The following is a 21078-nucleotide window of genomic DNA, read 5'->3' on the forward strand; positions in this document are numbered from 1 at the left end:
TGTTAAAAGCACTCCTGGTATTTTTATTACTATTATTACTATGTCCTCTGCCCCTACCTCTGCCTCTAGTCTTATTGTAAGTTCGCCGGCCTTCTTTTTTTTCTTTTCCATACAAAAATTTGGTTGTTATCATAGTCTGACTGATCCCTTAGGTACTTGTTATGTTTAACCTCTATTAGCAGTGTTCTAGTTTCTGCAATTGTTTTCTTCAAAATATTATCATATTTTGCAAACTCTTCTAAGGTTCAGCTCAACCTGTAATAATTCCTACCTATCTAAGGAGGTGAAGGTTGGCCGCACATTCCAGATGCCAGCGCTGTCTTTCCATTTGGAGGTGTCCTGCTTGGCATCAGTTTCCCCCTCACAAGTCGGCCGCGTCTTGTGACGTCACTTTGCAGAGCCCTGAGTGTTTGGGCGGACGCCAATGCAGCGTGTCTGTGGCTGCTTGCTTGTGGGAGCTCGCTCCAAGCTGAAGGACGGCGATCCGCAGTAGAGCCTAGGAGGAAGGTCTCCTGAACGGCTCTCCACCCAGTGGGCACTAGGAAGGCCGTGAAGAGAGGGTAAGTCCTTTTTCATAAAGGTGAAATAAGGACAGCTTTGAAATTTACATTTGGAAATTGTGTGTGGCTATTATAGTCGTGTCAACGGCACGCAGCATTACCTTTCACTGCATAAGTGTTTTTTACGTGTGTTGTTGGGGGTCTCCCCTTCATTGGGGTAAACTTTCTAAGTATTTTTAAGCCCTAAGGTAATTTAAAGGAAAAAAAATTCATACTGCAGAATTTCGTCAGTATTTATTTGTTTTCTTTAAATTGCGTGATGCGTTCATTCGGTTATTCGTATTGTGAAAACAAAATGAATATCAGTGTTTCGGTAACAAATTTACAATCGGTATGTAACAAAGGCACATGCCTAGTATATAGCAGTGTTAAGTCTGGTGTCTGCACTTCCACTTTTAAAATGCAGGAAAGGGGGACAAAATAAATAATGAAATCATATTGCAATGTTCTTTTACTATGCATAATTAAACATTTTATAAAACAATCTCAGTGTATTAAATATTCCTTTAATAATGCATCACTTCCACTCATTCTGTAATATACAAATAACTGACTCAGTGATTGTAACACAGAAAGGGTGCTCCGTATAACAACAAAAGCATAGGCGGCTCTAGTTTTAGGCCAAATAGGCGACTGCCTAAGGCCTCACTCATGATAGGGCCTCAGCCAGGGACATAGGAAAAAATGAGTACTTTTTGTTTTGTCCTGGGGACAGTTTGTTTTGGTAGTATAGGCCCAGTCCCCACCAACTGCCTCCAGTATTAGCTAGATATTCTAACCATGAACACAAACAAAAGCCTTGCACTCAGGGGTATAGTAAAAATGAAAAGATTCACATTATTCAATAATATATTTAAAAAGCATACAGTTGTAATCAAAATTATTCAACCCCAATGGCAAATCAGGTTTATTGTCAAAATTTACAGACTTTCAGCTGTTTGCAATGAACAAATCAAACAAAAGCAATTGAAATAGCTAAATACAACGAATGTTTCAAGTGGTTTCCCCAAATTTAACTAAAAATGCAACTTTTAATGAATTTTGCAGTTTCAAAATTATTCAACCCCTTCATGGCTAACATCTTTAGTACTTAGTAAAGCACCCTTTTGCTGTTATAACCTGTTGCAAACGAGATACTGAGCCAGAAACCAGCTTCTGGCAGCGTTCCTGAGGGATCTTAGCCTATTCCTCATGAGCAATGGCCTCCAGTTCTGTAATATTCTTGGGTTTGCGTGCTGCAACCTCCTTCTTCAAATACCACCAGAGATTTTTTATGGGTTTAAGTCAGGTGACTTATTAATATAATTTTATTGTAGCCGACTTTTCTTGTGCTTTTGGGTCAGTGGTAGTATACGTCTGTGAAACCTTCTGCGTTTAGTATGCGCCTTACTGTGCAAACTGAAACCTCGGTGCCTGTTGCCACCAAGTCTTGCTGCAGGTCTTTTGCAGTCACTCTAGAGGTTTTGTCAACCTACCTTCTCAGAAATCTGATTGCAGCCATTGATAGCTTCCTTTTTCTGCCCAGTCCAGGTAGTGTAACCACTGTTCCTTCAACTGTAAAATTGCTAACTATGCTTCCAACGGTGTTGCTAGGAACATTCAGTGCCTTTGCTATCTTTTTGTATCCTGTTCATTGTTTGTGAAGGGCGATTATCTCTCCTCTTAACTTTTTGGACCATATTTCTAACATAAAGTCAAACGTGACACTCAACAAACCCTTAGTCAGTTCAGGTATTTTATGCGGTCTAACTCAAGCAAACCTGGTGCAACTAATGAAGCCCTTGATTAGTTGCATCAGGTGTGCTTGAGACAACACCTGTTTTGCATATTTGTGCTGTTGTGAGGGATTCTATTCAGGGGGTTGAATAATTTTGAGACTGCAGAATTCATTAAAAGTTGCATTTTCAGTTGAATTTGGGGAAACAACTTGAAGCATTCGTTGTGTTGAGCTATTTCAGTTGCTTTTGTTTGATTTGTTCATTGCAAACAGCTGAAAGTCTGTACATTTTGACAATAAACCTGATTTGGAATGGGGGTTGAATCATTGTAATTACAACTGTAGGTCATCCTGAAAGCAACATATGAGTGTCACCCTCCCAGACACAAACATAAGTTCTCTGGCTGTCACATAAAGGTTCTCCCTTCCTGCCATACAAAAATGCTGTCAGCCTCAGCGAATCAGAAGACAGGAGGACCCAGGCATTAATAAATATGTTAAGGGGGGCAGTGAGGCTACACTAATTAGTCTGGTTTTCATTTTTTAACCCCTTTGCAACTAAAGGTGAAAAGCTGCAAGTCACATTTCTTAGATTTCTCTCTTTCCCCCTCTCTCTCACTCTCTTAACACTCTCTCATTTTTACTCTCTGCTCTCCCTCTACTCTTTTCTATTTGTCCCTCTTCTCTCTCTCCTCCTCTTCTCTATCCTCCTCTCTATTCTGCTGCTTTCTCTACCCATTTTTTTTACTCCCTTCTTACTATTCCATCTCTCCCCTCTTGACTTTTCTCCCTCCTTCTTTTCTCTTACACCCTTCTCTATCCCATTCCTTTGAACGCTCTAATTTTTTCCTCTCTCATCTCTCTTTCTCAATTATCTCTATCCCTCCTTTCCTCGTGTTCTCCCTTTTCTACTGTCTCCTCCTCTTTTTTCTCCCTGCTCATTCCATTTTCTCGTCTGAACTCAGCTGTCTTTTCTTGCTGTCCTCTCTCCCCTCCCTGTTTTGCTCTCCCGCCTCTCTTCCCCTGATATCCCTACTCTATGGGCCGATTTATGAAGCCCTCAATTGCTGCTTATTCTGTGCGAGCCTTCTGGATTGCCGGAATCAGAGTTAAGAAGTATCGGTCTTAAAGACCGCTTGCTCCTTAACCGTCCGCCACCTCTGAGATGGCGGGCCGCAATCATGATGATTGACACCCCCTGCTAGCGGCCGATTGCACCCGAATGTGTAAGGGGCGGCATTGCACAAGCATTTAACCAGAAATGCTTGTGCAATGATAAATGCCGACAGCATATGCAATGTCAGGCGAACATGATCGGCTACAACGGATGATGTCCATCCGACATTTAATAAATTGGCCTCTTTATGTCTTCTACTCTCTCTCTACCTCCCATCTTTATCCACCCTGTATTCAGTATCTCTCCTTCTCTAGACACTCTGTATTCTATGTCCACTCTCATCTTTTTTCCCTTTCTTATCTCTCCTTCACTCTTTCTCTTTCCTCTCCCTCCTCTTTCTTTGTTCTTTTTCTTTCTGCTACTCTCCCTCCCACTCGCTCATTTCACTTTTTCTCTCCCTCCTCTTTCTCCTGTCTCTCTTCAAGCTCTCTCTTTCTCTCCCTATTTTTCTTTCTCTGTTTCATATCTCTCCCCGTTATTATTATTATTTTATTGAGAGATTTGATGCAATGGAACTCCAGAACATAAATGATATAAATAAAGAAAAAAAAGAGTGAACAGTCTTGTTGTACACAACCAGGTATACAGTATAGAGATATGTTTATTGGGCAATAAAAAGTAAGCACAAGAGTAGCCTCATATTGGAATTTTGTCTAAAGCCTTACTCTAGAGGCAGCCTCTGAACAAAAGTCAGCAAAGATAGGTACATTTTTTGTAAGATATGTAGCATTTTAATGATGGGAATATAGAAAGAGAAAGCTGCTCTAAAAAAAGGTCTCTATAAAGGAACAGTGTACTCCAGAATTTTTGTCTGTAAATACATATTTTTTTTATAATAATTTTATTAGATGGTGTTATTATGTGTGTAACTGTACTTTGCAATTCATTTTTTATGTGTTTTGTGCAACTTTTATGTTTCACGAAACAGTTAAAAGGACACTGTACCCAAATTTTTCTTTTGTGGATTCATATAGAGCATTGCAATTTTAAGCAACTTTCTAATTTACTTCTATTATCAATTTTTCTTCGTTCCCTTGATATCTTTATTTGAAAAAGAAGGCATCTAAGCTGAGGAGCCAGCAAATTTGTGGTTCAGAACCATGGACAGCAATTGTTTATTGGTTGCTGGCCCAATCAGGCAAGGACAACCCAGGTTGTTCACCCAAAAATGGGCCGGCATCTAAACTTAAATTCTTGCTTTTCAAATAAACATACTAAGAGAATGAAGAAAATTTGATAATAGGAGTACTTTAGAAAGTTGCTTCAAATTGCATGCTCTATCTTAATCACAAAAAGAAAAATTTCGGTACAGTGTCCCTTTAACCAGAGCTCTGAGGGACGGGGTAATCATTCTAGTGTGAATCACTATTGCGCTCAATCGATCGCATTTACTTTCAGCTTGTAATATGAGTGGAAAACCTGATGTACGGAAACAGCCACAATAAACCCCTTATTGATCTGCGTAACTGTTAATGCGCCACTTGTAATCTGGTCCTAACTGTGCATCATCCCCAAACTATAAAATACCACTCCAGACCTCTCAAGTTCCAACCCTTAAAACCTTGTTTTCCAATTTGCAAACTAAAAGGACATTAAAGTCAAAATAAAACTTTCATGATTGAGATAGACCACTGGTTTTCAAATCTGACCTCCCTAACAGGCCAGATCTAAACTGGAGCACAGTGAAATAATCAGCTAATTAGTAAACTGGCTATTTTACAGAGCTCTCACCCAAGGTAACTTTTTCTGGCCTGTTATGGAGGCCAGAGTAACAGGTTTAATAAACCACTAACCATTGAGACAGAACATTCAATTTTACAATTTATTCCTATTATCAAGGGTTTTTTTGTTCTTTTTGTATCCTTTGTTAAAAAACACACCTATGTAGACTCAGGAGCAGCAATGCACTACTGCAATCAAGTTGCTAATTGGTGGCTACAAATTTATGCTACTTGTCATTGGTTCACCAGATGTGTTCTGCTAGCTCCCAGTAGCACAAGGCCTGCTCCTTACGCTTTCTCTTCATCAAAGGACTCAAAGAGAACAAAGCACTTAGAAGTAAATTGGAAAGCTGTCTAAAATTGTATGCTCTATATGAAAGTTGGAATTTTGACTTTTCTGTACCTTTAAAATACTGGGGTAGAAGTGTGGTGTTGAAGTAAAGTTTGACTTCTAAAGTACCCTGTATATTTGATTTTAGCAATAAATACTACAAGGATAGTACCAAAACAAACAAACAAACAAACAAAAAAAACAACAACAAGAGAAAGGTTTTTTGGGGGGGTTTTTACCTGGAGGTGCAGAGAGCGCAGACTAAGAGGTAGTGGTACAGGAAATGTAATCCAATTTGTTGTCTGAGAGATACAAATAGTTTCAGCTTGCTGAGGTCCTAGGAAATTCAGAAAATGAACATGTATTATAGCATGCCAAATATAACTGGATGTGAGGGAAATCACACTACAGGTCATATCCTACATAAAATTCACAGTAAACCTTATTTTTTATTTGATAAAACGGTTTATTATGCCTTGAAAAGTGGACTATTAGTAAAAGCTATGTTGTGTGTTGCCTTATTTTTTAGTTACTTACCTCAGAAGCTCAGTATTTTAGAGTTTCCCTGGCCGCATCCAGATTGGCTACTTTTTCATATTTCAAACAGCAGATGTCTCAGCCAATGAGGGCAGCACCAACAGCGCCGTGGAGTTTCCTTCTCTGAGTTAATTAATGAAAAAATAAGGCACTGCACAACAAACATTTTACTAATAGACCACTTTAAAGGCACAGTAAACCTTTATAACAAATAAAAAAAAAAAGACTTACTGTCCCTTTAATATGAAATTGTTTATTTATACTATTTTATAGCAAGCTATTTGAACAGTTTTTAAAGAAAATAACTCTGAAGTTACAACTTTTCTTTATAATATCCAATTCAAAAATATTTATCTGATGTTTGTATGTTCTAAGTCTAGGGTTAGTAGTAGGGCTAGAGTTGTGGCTAGGGATTTTGGTTAGGGTTAGTAGTAGGCTAGAGACATAGCTAGGATTGGGGTTAAGGTTAGGAGTAGGGATAGAGTTATGGCTAGGGATTTGGGTCAGGGTTAGCAGTAGGGCTACAGTTATGGCTATGGATTTGGGATAGGGTTAGCAGTAGGGCTACAATTATGGCTAGTGATTTGGGTTAGGGTTAACAGTAGAGCTAGAGTTTATGGCTAGGGATTTAGTTAGGGTTGAAAGTAGGGCTAGAGTTATGACTAGGGATCTGAGTTAGGGTTAGCATTAGGGCTACAGTTATGACTAGGGATTTGTGTTAGGGGTTAGCAGTAGGGCAAGAGGTATAACTACTGATTAAGGTTAGGGTTGGCAGCAAGGCTAGAGTTATGGCTAGGGATTTGAGTTAGTGTTGGCATTAGGGCTACAGTTATGGTTAGGGATTTGGGTTAGAGTTAGCAGTAGAGCTAGAGCTATGGATAGGGATTTAGGTTAGGGTTGGCAGTAGGGCTAGGAATTTGAGTTAGGGTTAGCATTAGGGCTACAGTTATGGGTTAGGGATTTGGGTTAGGGTTAGCAGTAGGGCTAGAGCTATGGCTAGGATTTAGGTTAGGGTTGGCAGGAGGTCTAGCGTTATGGCTAGGGATTTGAATTAGGGTTAGCCTTAGGGCTACAGTTATGTCTAGGGATTTGGGGTTAGGGTTAGCAGTAGGGCTACAATTGGATTTGAGATAGTGTAAGGGCTAGGTACTGGTGTTAAATTAAAGGGTAGGGGCTAAAATTATGGCTTGTAAATTATGGGTTATTGCTATGGTTAAGGTGCTAGGGATTGGAGATTAGTGTTTTGTAAGTCTAAGGTTATTGCTATGGCTTGGGGTCAGGGTTAACAGTGAGCTTGGTTTAAATTGAAGATTAGGGTTAAAGCTACTCTTAGGGCTAGTGATAACCCAATTGATGTTTTTCGGTGCATCACAGTCCTCTCTGGCATTAAGGGGAGTTTGCCAACCTCTATGTCAATGTCTCCTGCTAAGTGGCATTGCTGCAGCCATGGGGAAATCTAATCAGCACTAATTTAGCAATTACAATAATGCCACCAGAGTATAGATAATAAGATAATGTAACACTATCAAACTGATATTTTGCAAAAATTCTGTAGTTCACCTTAAGATCTTCTGTCTGAAATCCATAACCTTTCAGCTGATTCTGTCTGGCATCCAGTTTGATGAGGGTCAGAGGCATCCCAGGCAAAACAGTCAGCTCATTTTTAGAAAGGATGAGCTCCTGGAGGGCTGGTAAATTACTGAAGGCATCACTGTCAATCTGAGACAGAGTATTGCTAGAGAGGTCCACATACTTCAGCTTATCTGGAAATAGAGACAGTGGTTAGTAAATAAATTTGAAACAAAAGACCAAAGAATACCCCATATATGCTAGAATTAATACACTGAGTCTTTTTGCTCCTTGGGGGGGATTTTAGCTCATAGGGAGGTTAAAGATTTGAAGCATCCCTACTAGGCGACCATTATGGTTGCTTGTGATCCCTTTACAGCGCACCTCCAAGTTAAAGTGAGATCCCTTGTGGTGGAAAGTCATGGGTGATAGAGGTCTCTTGAGATGATTAATTAAGGGGGGTATTATGGCTGGCGTGATATCTTTGGCGATACCATCAGGGGTGGTGAGGCACTTTTAAGAGAAATATAAGATGTAGGTGTAATGATAAAAAGGTTTACATGGGCATATTGACAGGTTGCAAGAAGATTGACCAAATTGTTATGCTGGTGCAATTTGTCATTAATGTCTCTCACTAAAAGTAGTAGTTGTACTGGTTCCCATAGAAATTATTTCTCTGCTTGAAGAACAAAGTAGTTTGATCTTGTTGTCCACAGATGTTTAAAGGGATCCATTTAAATATATTAATAATACATATTGCAATTATTTATATTAAGTATAAGACACAGCTTAGTGCTTTTTTATTACAACAACAAAACAGTCTGTTTAACATCCCTTTAAGCATGAAGATGAGTAGAGAGAAAGTGACATTTTTGAACGTTTGTGATCGTTGAGGAATATAAATTGCTAGCTTGGCTTTAAAGAAAAAGCAGAATTACAATGTCTGGAATTCCTAGACTCAAACAATCAAAAGTCCAGAAATTCTACACTGTCAGAAGATTTTGTTTTACTTTCTATAAAACATAACTCTCATGACTTCACATATGACATAATTAATTACATCACTACAAAAATCATGTATGATATTTCATATGGAAAAATACATGACATGATAAATGACCAAAAATACTTTCTCTGGGATGGGGGGGGATATATTTACAATTTATTTTCCTTAAATGTTTCAGTAAAACTTAAAGATGTATTCAAGGAGGGCATTTCAAATACTACTAGAAGCATTTTGTAATATGATTTAGCTTGCAAAAATTTTTTTTTAGATGTTTATTTCTAAAATGATAAACTTAAAAGAACAGTCGACACCAAGATTGTTATTGTGTAAAAAGATAGACATGCTTTTACTACCCATTGCGCAGCTTTGCACAACCAACATTGTTATACTAATATACTTTATAAGATTTAAACCTCTACATTTCTGCCTGTTTCTAAACCACTACAGACAGCCTCTTATTACATGCTTTTTAATTTGATTTTCACAATAGGAGACTGCTAGTTCATTTGGGCTATATAGATAACATTGTGCTCACACCCATGGGTTGTGGATGACACTACAATAATTGGCTAAAATGCAAGTAAATAGATAATAAATGAATAGCCCTGATATCAGGGGACTGCCCAAAGAGGCTTATATACAAGGTAATCACAGAGGTTAAAAGTATATTAATATAACTGTGTTGGTTATGCAAAACTGGGGAATGGGTAATTAAGGGATTATCTATCTTTTAAAACAATACATTTTTTGGAGTGGACTGTCCCTTTAAATGTGCAATGCTGCAAACTGCTGACCCAGCTATGGCTTACAAGAGTAGCACGCATTAGTCTGGCTCTCATGATACTGGTGCTGCGAGTGACATCTCATATGAAGCATTAAAGGTTACTCTCATCTGTCATTCTACCAATTTTCAATGCAATTCATTTTATGTCATATGTGAGATATATATTTCAGACAAAAAACACAGTTACTTATTAACCTTTCCAGGCACACATATATAAAGCATTAACCCCATCAGATGAGTAAAATATAAGCAGTGATAATCTCTTCTAGACAGTTTCATAGAGAACAGGATTAATACCTTAACACATTCAAAAATTAATGTTCCCTTGCCATTATTTTTCAGATGACTCCTAATCCCGGAATATGGGAGATAGGGAAGCATAATGATTTTATGCAACCCCTTAAAATACTGTCACACACGCTCTGCATCTGTCAGATTACATAACACAATGGGGCCTAGTTATCAAGCCGTCAACCTCAAATACGCTGGAATTCCGCAGCGTATTTGTGGCGAGGCTGATTCGCCTTAGTTATCAAAGGCTCGAGACCAGCAAAAGTAGAATTTTGTGACGTAAGCATCGATCCGCCGGACTCAGTCCGACACAGATCGATTCTTACGTCACTCCAGATGTTCCGCACACAAGTGCGGCACATTCTCACTACTTTTGCTAGCTATCAAAAAACTAGCAGGTACGCTCTGCACTTTTACGGCCCAGCGTACCTGGTTTTCAATCCGCCACCCCCTGGAGGCGGCGGATCCCATAGGAATCAATGGGAGTCTGACCATAGCGAAAGTACAAGTTCGCTGCTGACAGACATCCCATTGATTTCTATGGGAGCTGTCTACACCTAACACCCTAACATGTACCCCGAGTCTAAACACCACTAATCTGTCCCCCTTACACCGCCGCAACTAAATAAAGTTATTACCCCCTAAACCGCCGCTCCCTGAACCCGCCGCAACCTATATTAAATGTATTAACCCCTATCCTGCCCCCCCTACACCGTCGCCACCTATAATAAATTTATTAACCCCTAATCTGCCCCCCCTACACCGTCGCCACCTATAATAAATTTATTAACCCCTATCCTGCCCCCCACTACGCCGCCGCCACTGTAATAAAATAATTAACCCCTAAACCTAAGTCTAACCCTAACCCTAACGCCCCCCTAACTTAAATATTAATTAAATAAATCTAAATAAATTAACTCTTATTAACTAAATGAATCCTATTTAAAACGAAATACTTACCTTTAAAATAAACCCTAATATAGCTACAATATAAATAATAATTATATTCTAGCTATCTTAGGATTTATTTTTATTTTACAGGTACCTTTCAATTTATTTTAACCAGGTACATTAGTTATTAAATAGTTATTAACTATTTAATAGCTTACCTAGCTAAAATAAAGAGAAATGTACCTGTGAAATAAATCCTAACCTAAGTTACAATTACACCTAACACTACACTATACTTTAATAAATGAATCCTATTTAAAACGAAATACTTACCTGTAAAATAAACCCTAAGATAGCTACAATATAATTAATAATTATATTATAGCTATCTTAGGATTTATATTTATTTTACAGGTATCTTTGTATTTCTTTTAGCTAGTTAGAATAGTTATTAAATAGTTAATAACTATTTAATAACTACCTAGCTAAAAGAAATACAAAATTACCTGTAAAATAAATCCTAACCTAAGTTACAATTAAACCTAATACTACACTATCATTAAATTAATTAAATAAACTACCTACAAATAACTACAATTAAATACAATTACATAAACTAACTAAAGTACAAAAAATAAAAAAAGCTACGTTACAAAAAATAAAAAAATAAGTTACAAACATGTTAAAAATATTACAACAATTTTAAGCTACTTACACCTAATCTAAGCCCCCTAATAAAATAACAAACCCCCCCAAAATAAAAAAATTCCCTACCCTATTCTAATTAAATAAATTTCAAAGCTCTTTTACCTTACCAGCCCTTAAAAGGGCCATTTGTGGGGGCATGCCCCAAAAAGTTCAGCTCTTTTGCCTGTAAAAGAAAAATACAACCCCCCCAACATTAAAACCCACCACCCACATACCCCTAATCTAACCCAAACCCCCCTTACAAAAACCTAACACTAATCCCCTGAAGATCATCCTACCTTGAGTCGTCTTCACTCAGCCGAGCCACCGATGGAACTGAAGAGGACATCCGGAGCGGAAGAAGTTAATCCCCCAAGCGGCGCTGAAGAAATCTTCCATCCGATGAAGTCATCATCCAGGCGGCGCTGAAGAAAAGTCTTCGATCCGGCCGATGTCATCTTCAAAGAGGCGATGAAGAGGTCTTCTATCCGGGCAAAGTCATCTTCCAAGCCGGGTCTTGAATCTTCCTTCCGCCGACGCAGAACCACCTTCTTCACCGACGGACTACGACGAATGACGGCTCCTTTAAGGGACGTCATCCAAGATGGCGTCCCCTCAATTCCGATTGGCTGATAGGATTCTATCAGCCAATCGGAATTAAGGTAGGAAAAATCTGATTGGCTGATGGAATCACCCAATCAGATTGAGCTCGCATTCTATTGGCTGTTCCGATCAGCCAATAGAATGCAAGCTCAATCTGATTGGCTGATTGGATCAGCCAATCGGATTGAACTTGAATCTGATTGGCTGATTCCATCAGCCAATCAGATTTTCCTACCTTAATTCCGATTGGCTGATAGAATCCTATCAGCCAATCGGAATTGAGGGGACGCCATCTTGGATGACGTCCCTTAAAGGAGCCGTCATTCGTCGTAGTCCGTCGGTGAAGAAGGTGGTTCCGCGTCGGCGGAAGGAAGATTCAAGACCCGGCTTGGAAGATGACTTCGCCCGGATAGAAGACCTCTTCAGCGCCTCTTTGAAGATGACATCGGCCGGATCGAAGACTTTTCTTGAGCGCCACCTGGATGATGACTTCATCGGATGGAAGATTTCTTCAGCGCCGCTTGGAGGATTAACTTTCTTCCGCTCCGATGTCCTCTTCAGTTCCATCGGTGGCTCGGCTGAGTGAAGACGACTCAAGGTAGGATGATCTTCAGGGGATTAGTGTTAGGTTTTTGTAAGGGGGGTTTGGGGTTAGATTAGGGGTATGTGGGTGGTGGGTTTTAATGTTGGGGGGGGGTTGTATTTTCTTTTACAGGCAAAAGAGCTGTTTTTCTTTGGGGCATGCCCCCACAAATGGCCCTTTTAAGGGCTGGTAAGGTAAAAGAGCTTTGAAATTTATGTAATTTAGAATAGGGTAGGGAATTTTTTTATTTTGGGGGGGGTTTGTTATTTTATTAGGGGGCTTAGATTAGGTGTAAGTAGCTTAAAATTGTTGTAATATTTTTAACATGTTAGTAACTTATTTTTTTATTTTTTGTAACGTAGCTTTTTTATTTTTTGTACTTTAGTTAGTTTATGTAATTGTATTTAATTGTAGTTATTTGTAGGTAGTTTATTTAATTAATTTAATGATAGTGTAGTATTAGGTTTAATTGTAACTTAGGTTAGGATTTATTTTACAGGTAATTTTGTATTTCTTTTAGCTAGGTAGTTATTAAATAGTTATTAACTATTTAATAACTATTCTAACTAGCTAAAAGGAAATACAAAGATACCTGTAAAATAAATATAAATCCTAAGATAGCTATAATATAATTATTAATTATATTGTAGCTATCTTAGGGGTTTATTTTACAGGTAAGTATTTCGTTTTAAATAGGATTCATTTATTAAAGTATAGTGTAGTGTTAGGTGTAATTGTAACTTAGGTTAGGATTTATTTCACAGGTACATTTCTCTTTATTTTAGCTAGGTAAGCTATTAAATAGTTAATAACTATTTAATAACTAATGTACCTGGTTAAAATAAATTGAAAGGTACCTGTAAAATAAAAATAAATCCTAAGATAGCTAGAATATAATTATTATTTATATTGTAGCTATATTAGGGTTTATTTTAAAGGTAAGTATTTTCGTTTTAAATAGGATTCATTTAGTTAATAAGAGTTAATTTATTTAGATTTATTTAATTAATATTTAAGTTAGGGGGGCGTTAGGGTTAGGGGTTAGACTTAGGTTTAGGGGTTAATTATTTTATTACAGTGGCGGTGGCGTAGTGGGGGGCAGGATAGGGGTTACTAGGTATACTGTAGGTGGCAGCGGTGTCCGGGAGCGGCGGTTTAGGGGTTAATACATTTATAAGACTTGCGGCGGGGTCTAGGAGCGGCGGTTTTAGGGGTTAATACATTTATAAGAGTTGCGGCGGGGTCTAGGAGCGGCGGTTTAGGGGTTAGTAACTTTATTGAGTTGCGGGAGGCTCCGGGGGCGCCGGTATAGGGGGTAGAGCAGTGTAGTTTAGTGTGAGTGCTTAGTGACAGGCTAGCAATAAAGCTGGGAAAAATCCGAAGGGCAGCGAGATTGGATGAGTGATAACTGTCACAGTCCGCTGCTCATCGCCCCGCGGCTTTTTGACAGCTTTATTTGATAACTTAGGCGTATTTTTTCAGGTCCGCGGCGGTGAAGGTAGGCGAGCTTAGGCGGGCGTATTGGGCCGGCGAAGCCAGAAAAGTAGACGGCTTGATAACTACCCCCCAATATGTTATCTATAATGCAAACGTTGTGAGATATCATTTACCTGAATCCAGCATAAAGAGACATGTTCTGGATGCAGGAAGCATGTAACAGTTTGTCAGAGTGAGCTAGGAGAGACCATGGGGCCGATTTATCAAAGGGCCAAACGACCCTTGATGCCCCTGTTTCCGCGCTAACCTGAAGGCTTACGGGAAACAGCAGTTATGAAGATGCTGTCGTAAACCGCTGCTCCTTAACTGGTCCGCCTGCTCTGAGCGACGGACAGCAATCAACCCGATCCTATACGATCGGGTTGATAGACACCCCCTGCTAGCGGCCAATCTGCAGGGGGGCGGCATTGCACAAGTAGTTCACCAGAACTGCTTGTGCAATGTTAAATGTTGACAGTGTATGAGCCTATTGGCATTTAGAGATGCCTGTTGGACATGATGCGCTACAGCGTATCATGTCGGACAGACATTGGATAATTCGGCCCCTATATGTATGTCCGTATAGACACCAAGGAGAAACATGCATTATACTGAGCGCTATTCAAAATGCTCCCCCTAGCCTTGATCTTGGCTTCATTATGATATATCTCTGTCAGCTGTTGTATGACATCAGCTAGCATTGAACATTTTAAGAACCACCTCTGCTTGTACAGCACTACATGTGAGTATTATAGTATCATATCACAGAAAGGCTTTTACGCACAGTACTGCAAATACATCAAACAGCAGAGTAAGATAACACTATCACACTGCTGTGCAGATAGTGCTTCATATCTGTAATCTGCCATCTGTGATATCTACATTGCACATAAACTATAAAGAGCCAGCAGGTTTGTGATAATCATTGTGACACATAGTTAAAGGGACACTGTAGTCAATTATTTTATCATGCATATAAAAAAGTAAGTTTTTAATATGCTGAAAACATATTTGGCCAGAATAATTAAGTCAAAGTTTAATTTAAAACTGAAACTAATGTTGATTGGCTTAATGACACCAGTCACAGCTCTAGAGACACTTGTGGTTTATTTAAGAGAGGATTATACATCTACAATTTTTTTTAAAAGATACTTTCATATATTTTAAAGTGCTCTGTTTGACATTAAACAAAACTATGACTACGATGTCACTTTAAAGGGATACTGAACCCAAATTTTTTATTTTATTATTTATATAGAGCATGCGATTTTAAGGCAACTTTCTAATTTACACCTATTATCAATTTTTCCTTCGTTCACACTTGGTATCTTTATTTGATAAAGCAGGAATGGTAAGCTTACAAGCTGGCCCATTTTTGGTTCAGAACACTGGGTAGCACTTGCTGATTGGTGGCTATATTTAGCCATCAATCAGCAAGCACTACCCAGGTGTTGAACCAAAGATAGGCCGGCTTGTAAACTTTCATTTCTGCTTTTTCAAATAAAGATACCAAGAGAACGAAGAAAAATTGATAATGGGCGTAAATTAGAAGTTGCTTAAAATTGCATGCTGTATCTGAATCATGAATGTTTAAATTTGGGTTCAGTATCCCTTTAAGACATCAAACATTTAGTTTCATACAGTACATACCAAGGGGGTAATTTTGATTGGGGCGGCAGGGTTTGGCTTGCAGCAAATTTTGAAGGACAGTTCTATGACACAATGCCTTTCTAGTCCTATAATCTCCAAATGTTTTATTTTTTTTAATTGTAATACAAATAAATGTAGCCACCAATCAGCAAGTGCTACCCAGGTTCTGAATAAAAAATGAGCCGGCTCCTAAGCTTTACATTCATGCATTTTTCAAATAAAGATAACAAGAGAACAAAGAAAAAATTGTAATAGGAGTAAATTAGAAAGTTGCTATAAAATTGCATTCTATGGGGCTGACATCAATCCGTCTGACACTATACGATCAGGCTGATTGACACTCCCGTTAGCGGCCGATTGGCCGTGAATCTGGCAGGGGGCAGCATTGCACAAGCAGTTCACCTCTGCTTCATAACTTCTCTGCCTGCTCTGAGGCCGCAGACATCAATCTGCAGGGGGCAGCATTGCACAAGCAGTTCACCAGAACTGCTTGCGCAATGATAAATGCAATGATAAATGCCGACAGGCGTATGCTGTCGGCATTTATCGATGTGCGGCGGGACATGATACGCTATATCGGATCATGTCCGCTCGCACCTTAATAAATAGGCCCCTATATCTGAATCATGAAAGAAAAAATGTGTTTTTTTTTCCCTTTAAGCCAGTAGTGACAGTATTTATAAGAAACGTGAAACGTTGTTTTTCTCAAGTACTTTCTGCACCACTACAGTGGCCTTATTAAAAGAAAAAGGGGGGGCTTCGGCACAAGAAAATTTAACTCTGCATAAAACAGAAATCAATTAAAAAAACAAAAAAAAAATGAATTTCAAACTAAACGTTCATGATTCAGATAGCAAATTCAATTTTGAACAACTTTCCAAATGACTTCTATTATTTTGTTTATGTTATTTACTTGATATCCTTTGTTGAAAGGCATTCAATGGTAGCCTAAGGAGCAGCAATGTACAACTGAGAGCAAGCTTGTGGTTGGTGGCTGTACCTATATGCATCTTGTCATTGCCTCCCTTGCTATGCTCAGTTAGCTCCCACTAGTGCATTGCTGCTCTTTCAACAATGGATACCAAGAGAATGAAGCAAACCCGATAGAAGTAAATTGGAAAGTTGTTTAAAATTGTATGCTCATCATGAAAAAAAAATGTTTAGGTTTTATGTCCCTTTAAGTACAGGCACCCCTGTTAAAAACTCTTCTTAAGCAAGTATACAACTGTTTTTTATAGGGGTTTACAGGTTAAACACATAGTTAAATTCAGCTCTAAAGTATCAATGTACTGCTAGGAGCTAGTTTAGCATATCTGTGAGCAAACCACCAGCTAGCTCCCAGTAGTAGATTTGTGCACTTGCACCAACCTAGGTATGTTTTTCAGCAACAACTAGAAGTAAATTTGATTACAGAAATAAATTTAAAATTGCACCCTCTATCTGAACCATGAAAGTGTAATTTTGACTTTGATATTCATTTAAATATTGGCAGTTCAGAAATGAAATAAAACAATATAGCTTTTGTAGGATCATAAACTGACTTCCTGTGAACTAGTAAGCGCCCCCCATGCATATCCCCAATCATTTTCACATACCCAATCCTGCAAAGTCTTTGGTGCGCACATGTGTGATTTTGTTGAAGCGAGCGTACAGATATACTGTATCTTTGGGAAGAGGAAGGTAACGTCTGCAGTCTGTATCATCACAGTATGTAGAAGACCCGAGGCAGACACACACCAAACAGGTGGGGAGACCTTAAGACAAAAGAGATAAAATCAACAATGTAAGATGCATTATAACCTCCTATATACAATACCGGTAGTACATGCTAGAAAAACTGCCAAGTACCATGTTTCACAGGCCAAAGGCACCTTCTCATAAATTATAAGTTATAAGGGTTGTCAACTGCCCTCCACATAAATTCTGGACAACCTGTTAATGACTGGAGCAAGGGGATAGTTGGGGGTCACACAATGGCTCCTCCCAAAAGTCTTACCTCAAGTAGGGTTCAGCCTTTTTACATAAAAAATAATGGCCAAGCTCATTAACATAATTTGGCATAAATAATTATACATGATAGAAATAGCTGGAGAGAGCCAAATTCTATACTAAAATGTGCTGGCAAAACTAAATTGAAATTCACATAAATTATATAAAAAATCAAAAATATAAGAAATAATAAAAAAGAAAATACATGAATAAAAAGTGGTAAATGAAAAACAGCAGCCGTTCTATTAAAATAACAAATGTGGTGAAAGAAATGAAACAGCTCTTGTTTCAAAAATAATCAGAGGACAGTGCAAATAAAATATAGATTATATTGTAATTTCAATAGACAAATGTCTAAATAAATAATGTGGAGTCGTATCACATTGACTTTACAACAATCAAACACAGATACATTGTCTCAGTAAACATATATTATTTACAAGTAAAAAGAGATATACTGACTGGCAAAAGCCAGAGTAGATAAGTATCAACAGATAATAAAAGGCAAATATCGTTAAAAAACAGATAGCATTGAAAAATGATGAGCACAAGCTGAAACTAAACAAACCATTAATAATGGATAGAAATGCTAAGAAAAGTCGAGTAAAATTGCCTATCCAGACTGCTAATTCACAATGTGTTTCAGGAACACGCCCCTCTCATCAGATGAAGGGGGTGTGTCACTGAAACGAGTTGTGGATTAGTGTCAATTGTGCTCATAATATTTCAATGTATTTGTTTTTAAACGATATGATGTGTATATATGTCTATTAAATACATACAGTCATATATAATACATCAATAATAAGTACAAACATATATACACACACACATATAGTATTATATATATATTATATATATATATATATATATATGTACCAACATATTCAGACCATGTATATGTATGTATCTCTATGCCCTTTGCAGCCTTATTTTTTCTAACACCTGAGACCTCGTATCTTTGAGCCCTTAGAACTTTTTTATGCAATTTAAAAAAAAAAATAAAAAAAAAAAAATTATCACACAGTGTTATTATGAGTCTAAACTGTACTGTTAAATGTATTTTTTGGTTGTGTTTTGTGACACTTTTTTTTATACCCTTACAGTTAACCAGAGCTCTGAGGTCGCGGTAATCATTCTAGCATAAATCCCGATTGTGCTCACACGTTTATATATTACTTTCAGCTTGTAATACAATTACATGTGGTGCGCAGCAGCATTAAGCGGCCTTCTAATTACCCAAAAGCAATGCCAAAGCCATATTTGTCTGCTATTTCTAAACAAAGGGGATCCCAGAGAAGCATTTACAAGTTTATGTTCCATAATTGTACAAGCTGTTTGTAAATAATTTCAGTGAGAAACCTAAAGTTTGTGAAAAGTTTGTCAAACAATTAAAGATTTTTTTTATTTGATCGCATTTGGCAGTGAAATGGTGGCATGAATATACCAAATTGGCCCTAGATCAATACTTTGGGTTGTCTACTAAAAATATATATTCCTGAAGGGTTATTCAGAGATTCCTGACAGATTATCAGTGTTTCAATGTAACTATCGCTAATTTTGAAAAAAAATGTTTGGAAATAGCAAAGTGCTACTTGTACTTGTTGCCCTATAACTTGAAAAAAAAAGCAAAGAACATGTAAACATTGAGTATTTCTAAACTCAGGACAAAAATTGGAAAACTATTTAGCATGGTTGTAGATGTGTAACAGATTTTGGGGGTCAAAGTTAGAACACAGTAAACAGTAAATGAGGTAAAAGGAAAATTACAACTAAACACAAACACCGCAGAAATGTAAAAATATGACTCTCTTCAGTAGGTCTCCTAGTAGACCAAGTAAATGACAATCTTGAATATGAGTGAAGTGAGCGCCTAAATCAAAGACTAAGGTGACATGGTGAAAATACAGATAGTGGTGTTTATTCAAAAAACATTAAATTCAGATATAAAATTACACTTAAAATGACAATGGAAATAGTAAAATCATTGATCCATGAGTTAACAAACAGACGAAATTAGAAAGCACATTAGTATAAACAACACATATTAGATAAACATATATGTTAAAAATAGAATTGATGTAGGTGTAGCTCTCCAGGGGGACGGTTCTTAATAGTGATACCCCTCTAAGGTGTTTGTAATATGAGAATCTCACTTGTAGTGGTGGTGAACAGAAATTATGTTGTCCCAAATCGAATTATCAACGTGTACTTATGTACAAATGTGTCTAAATAAATTTATTGTGAAAATCAAGTGCTGCATGGAAGTTGTCCAAAATCCAATGAAAATGTAAAAGGAGGATCAAATGATGAAAATAAAGATGGTGAAGATAATGGGAAAATGGATGTGAAAAAATAAGATGTGAAAAAATAAATACTTCGTGAAAAATGAAAAAAACTGAGAAAAAAAAATAAATAAAAATATAAAAATGAGAAAAAATATAATGTATATGAAAATAGTAAAAATAGTCCCTATATGAAAAAAATTCCCAATGTGATTTATATAATATAATGAGTGTCCCAAAATATAGTAGTGGACCACTGGTCCTATTAGTGAAGTCCCATCTGGTGGTGAAAAGATCTTAAATGTTCCTGTGGAAAACAGAAAAAACAATAGTGCAAAACAGCTTGAACACCTAGTTAAGGTATTAAAAAGGAACTTACCAGTTAAATGTCAACGCTTTTCGGCCTGTTAACAGGCCTTTATCAAAACTATAAAACTGTGTTTGGGCTGGTAGCTTTCAAAGGTAAGTGGGAGGTCTATTGTGAATGTTTGGGCACCAAAGTGGGGGTTACGACCCGCCCACTTCCTGTCTATTGCTAATGCATTGTGGGTGTTATTGCAAAGCCGGAAGTTGCAACTGGTTGTATTAATTCCATATATTTCTTATGTTTCAACTTTACTTGGTGTCAGTACCTAATAGTGCTGTCCTTAGCTGAGTTCAAAAGAAGAGTGTATTGCTGCTTGTATGTTCTAATCACCTTATTGTGCAACCTCGCTCTGTGTATTGTTTATCAGGCAATCTTAGTGTATTGATGTCGCTTCCGGTTCCGGTGTAATGACGTCATATCCGGTTTCCGTTGCACCGGAACTTTACTGTGATGTTTAACGTACTTGTCAACACTCTCCTACCTAACTTTCTTTGAGATTACTTGTTATTACAGTTCATTTCAGGCATGTATGATTTTAGATGAATTATTGTGAACATTGATATTAACTGAATTAGTTGGCTATATGGTAAATTTGCTTCTATGCATACTGAACCCCAAAATAAAGTGCCTGTGTGAAAATCTTTGAAAACACATATGAGGGAGCCCAATGAAGCCATAGAGGGTATGCCTACAACCAGTACAATCAGAGGGGCCATAATGGGAGTTATCATTGTAACCATGATGGTAGGCCATATAATAACTATAACAACAGACCAACCATAAAGGTTTTAACAACCCCTATAATAACCGTAACTATCAAAGAGTATCCCTAATAAGACACCCGCAAGATAGAA

At 37.7% G+C, this 21078-nt stretch overlaps 1 protein-coding gene across 1 annotated transcript in view; it reads right to left on the reverse strand.

Annotated features, from left to right (window-relative positions):
• Positions 1-21078, reverse strand: part of OPTC (opticin) — a 67696-nt gene that overhangs the window by 15888 nt on the left and 30730 nt on the right. Inside the window, 5 exon segments of the mRNA XM_053704695.1 lie at positions 5746-5787; positions 5789-5824; positions 5826-5843; positions 7604-7806; positions 17179-17337. Of these exon segments, the coding sequence (XP_053560670.1) occupies positions 5746-5787; positions 5789-5824; positions 5826-5843; positions 7604-7806; positions 17179-17337 (458 nt within the window).

Source organism: Bombina bombina, chromosome 3 (assembly GCF_027579735.1).
Source record: "Bombina bombina isolate aBomBom1 chromosome 3, aBomBom1.pri, whole genome shotgun sequence".
NCBI classification, from domain to species: Eukaryota; Metazoa; Chordata; class Amphibia; order Anura; family Bombinatoridae; genus Bombina; species Bombina bombina.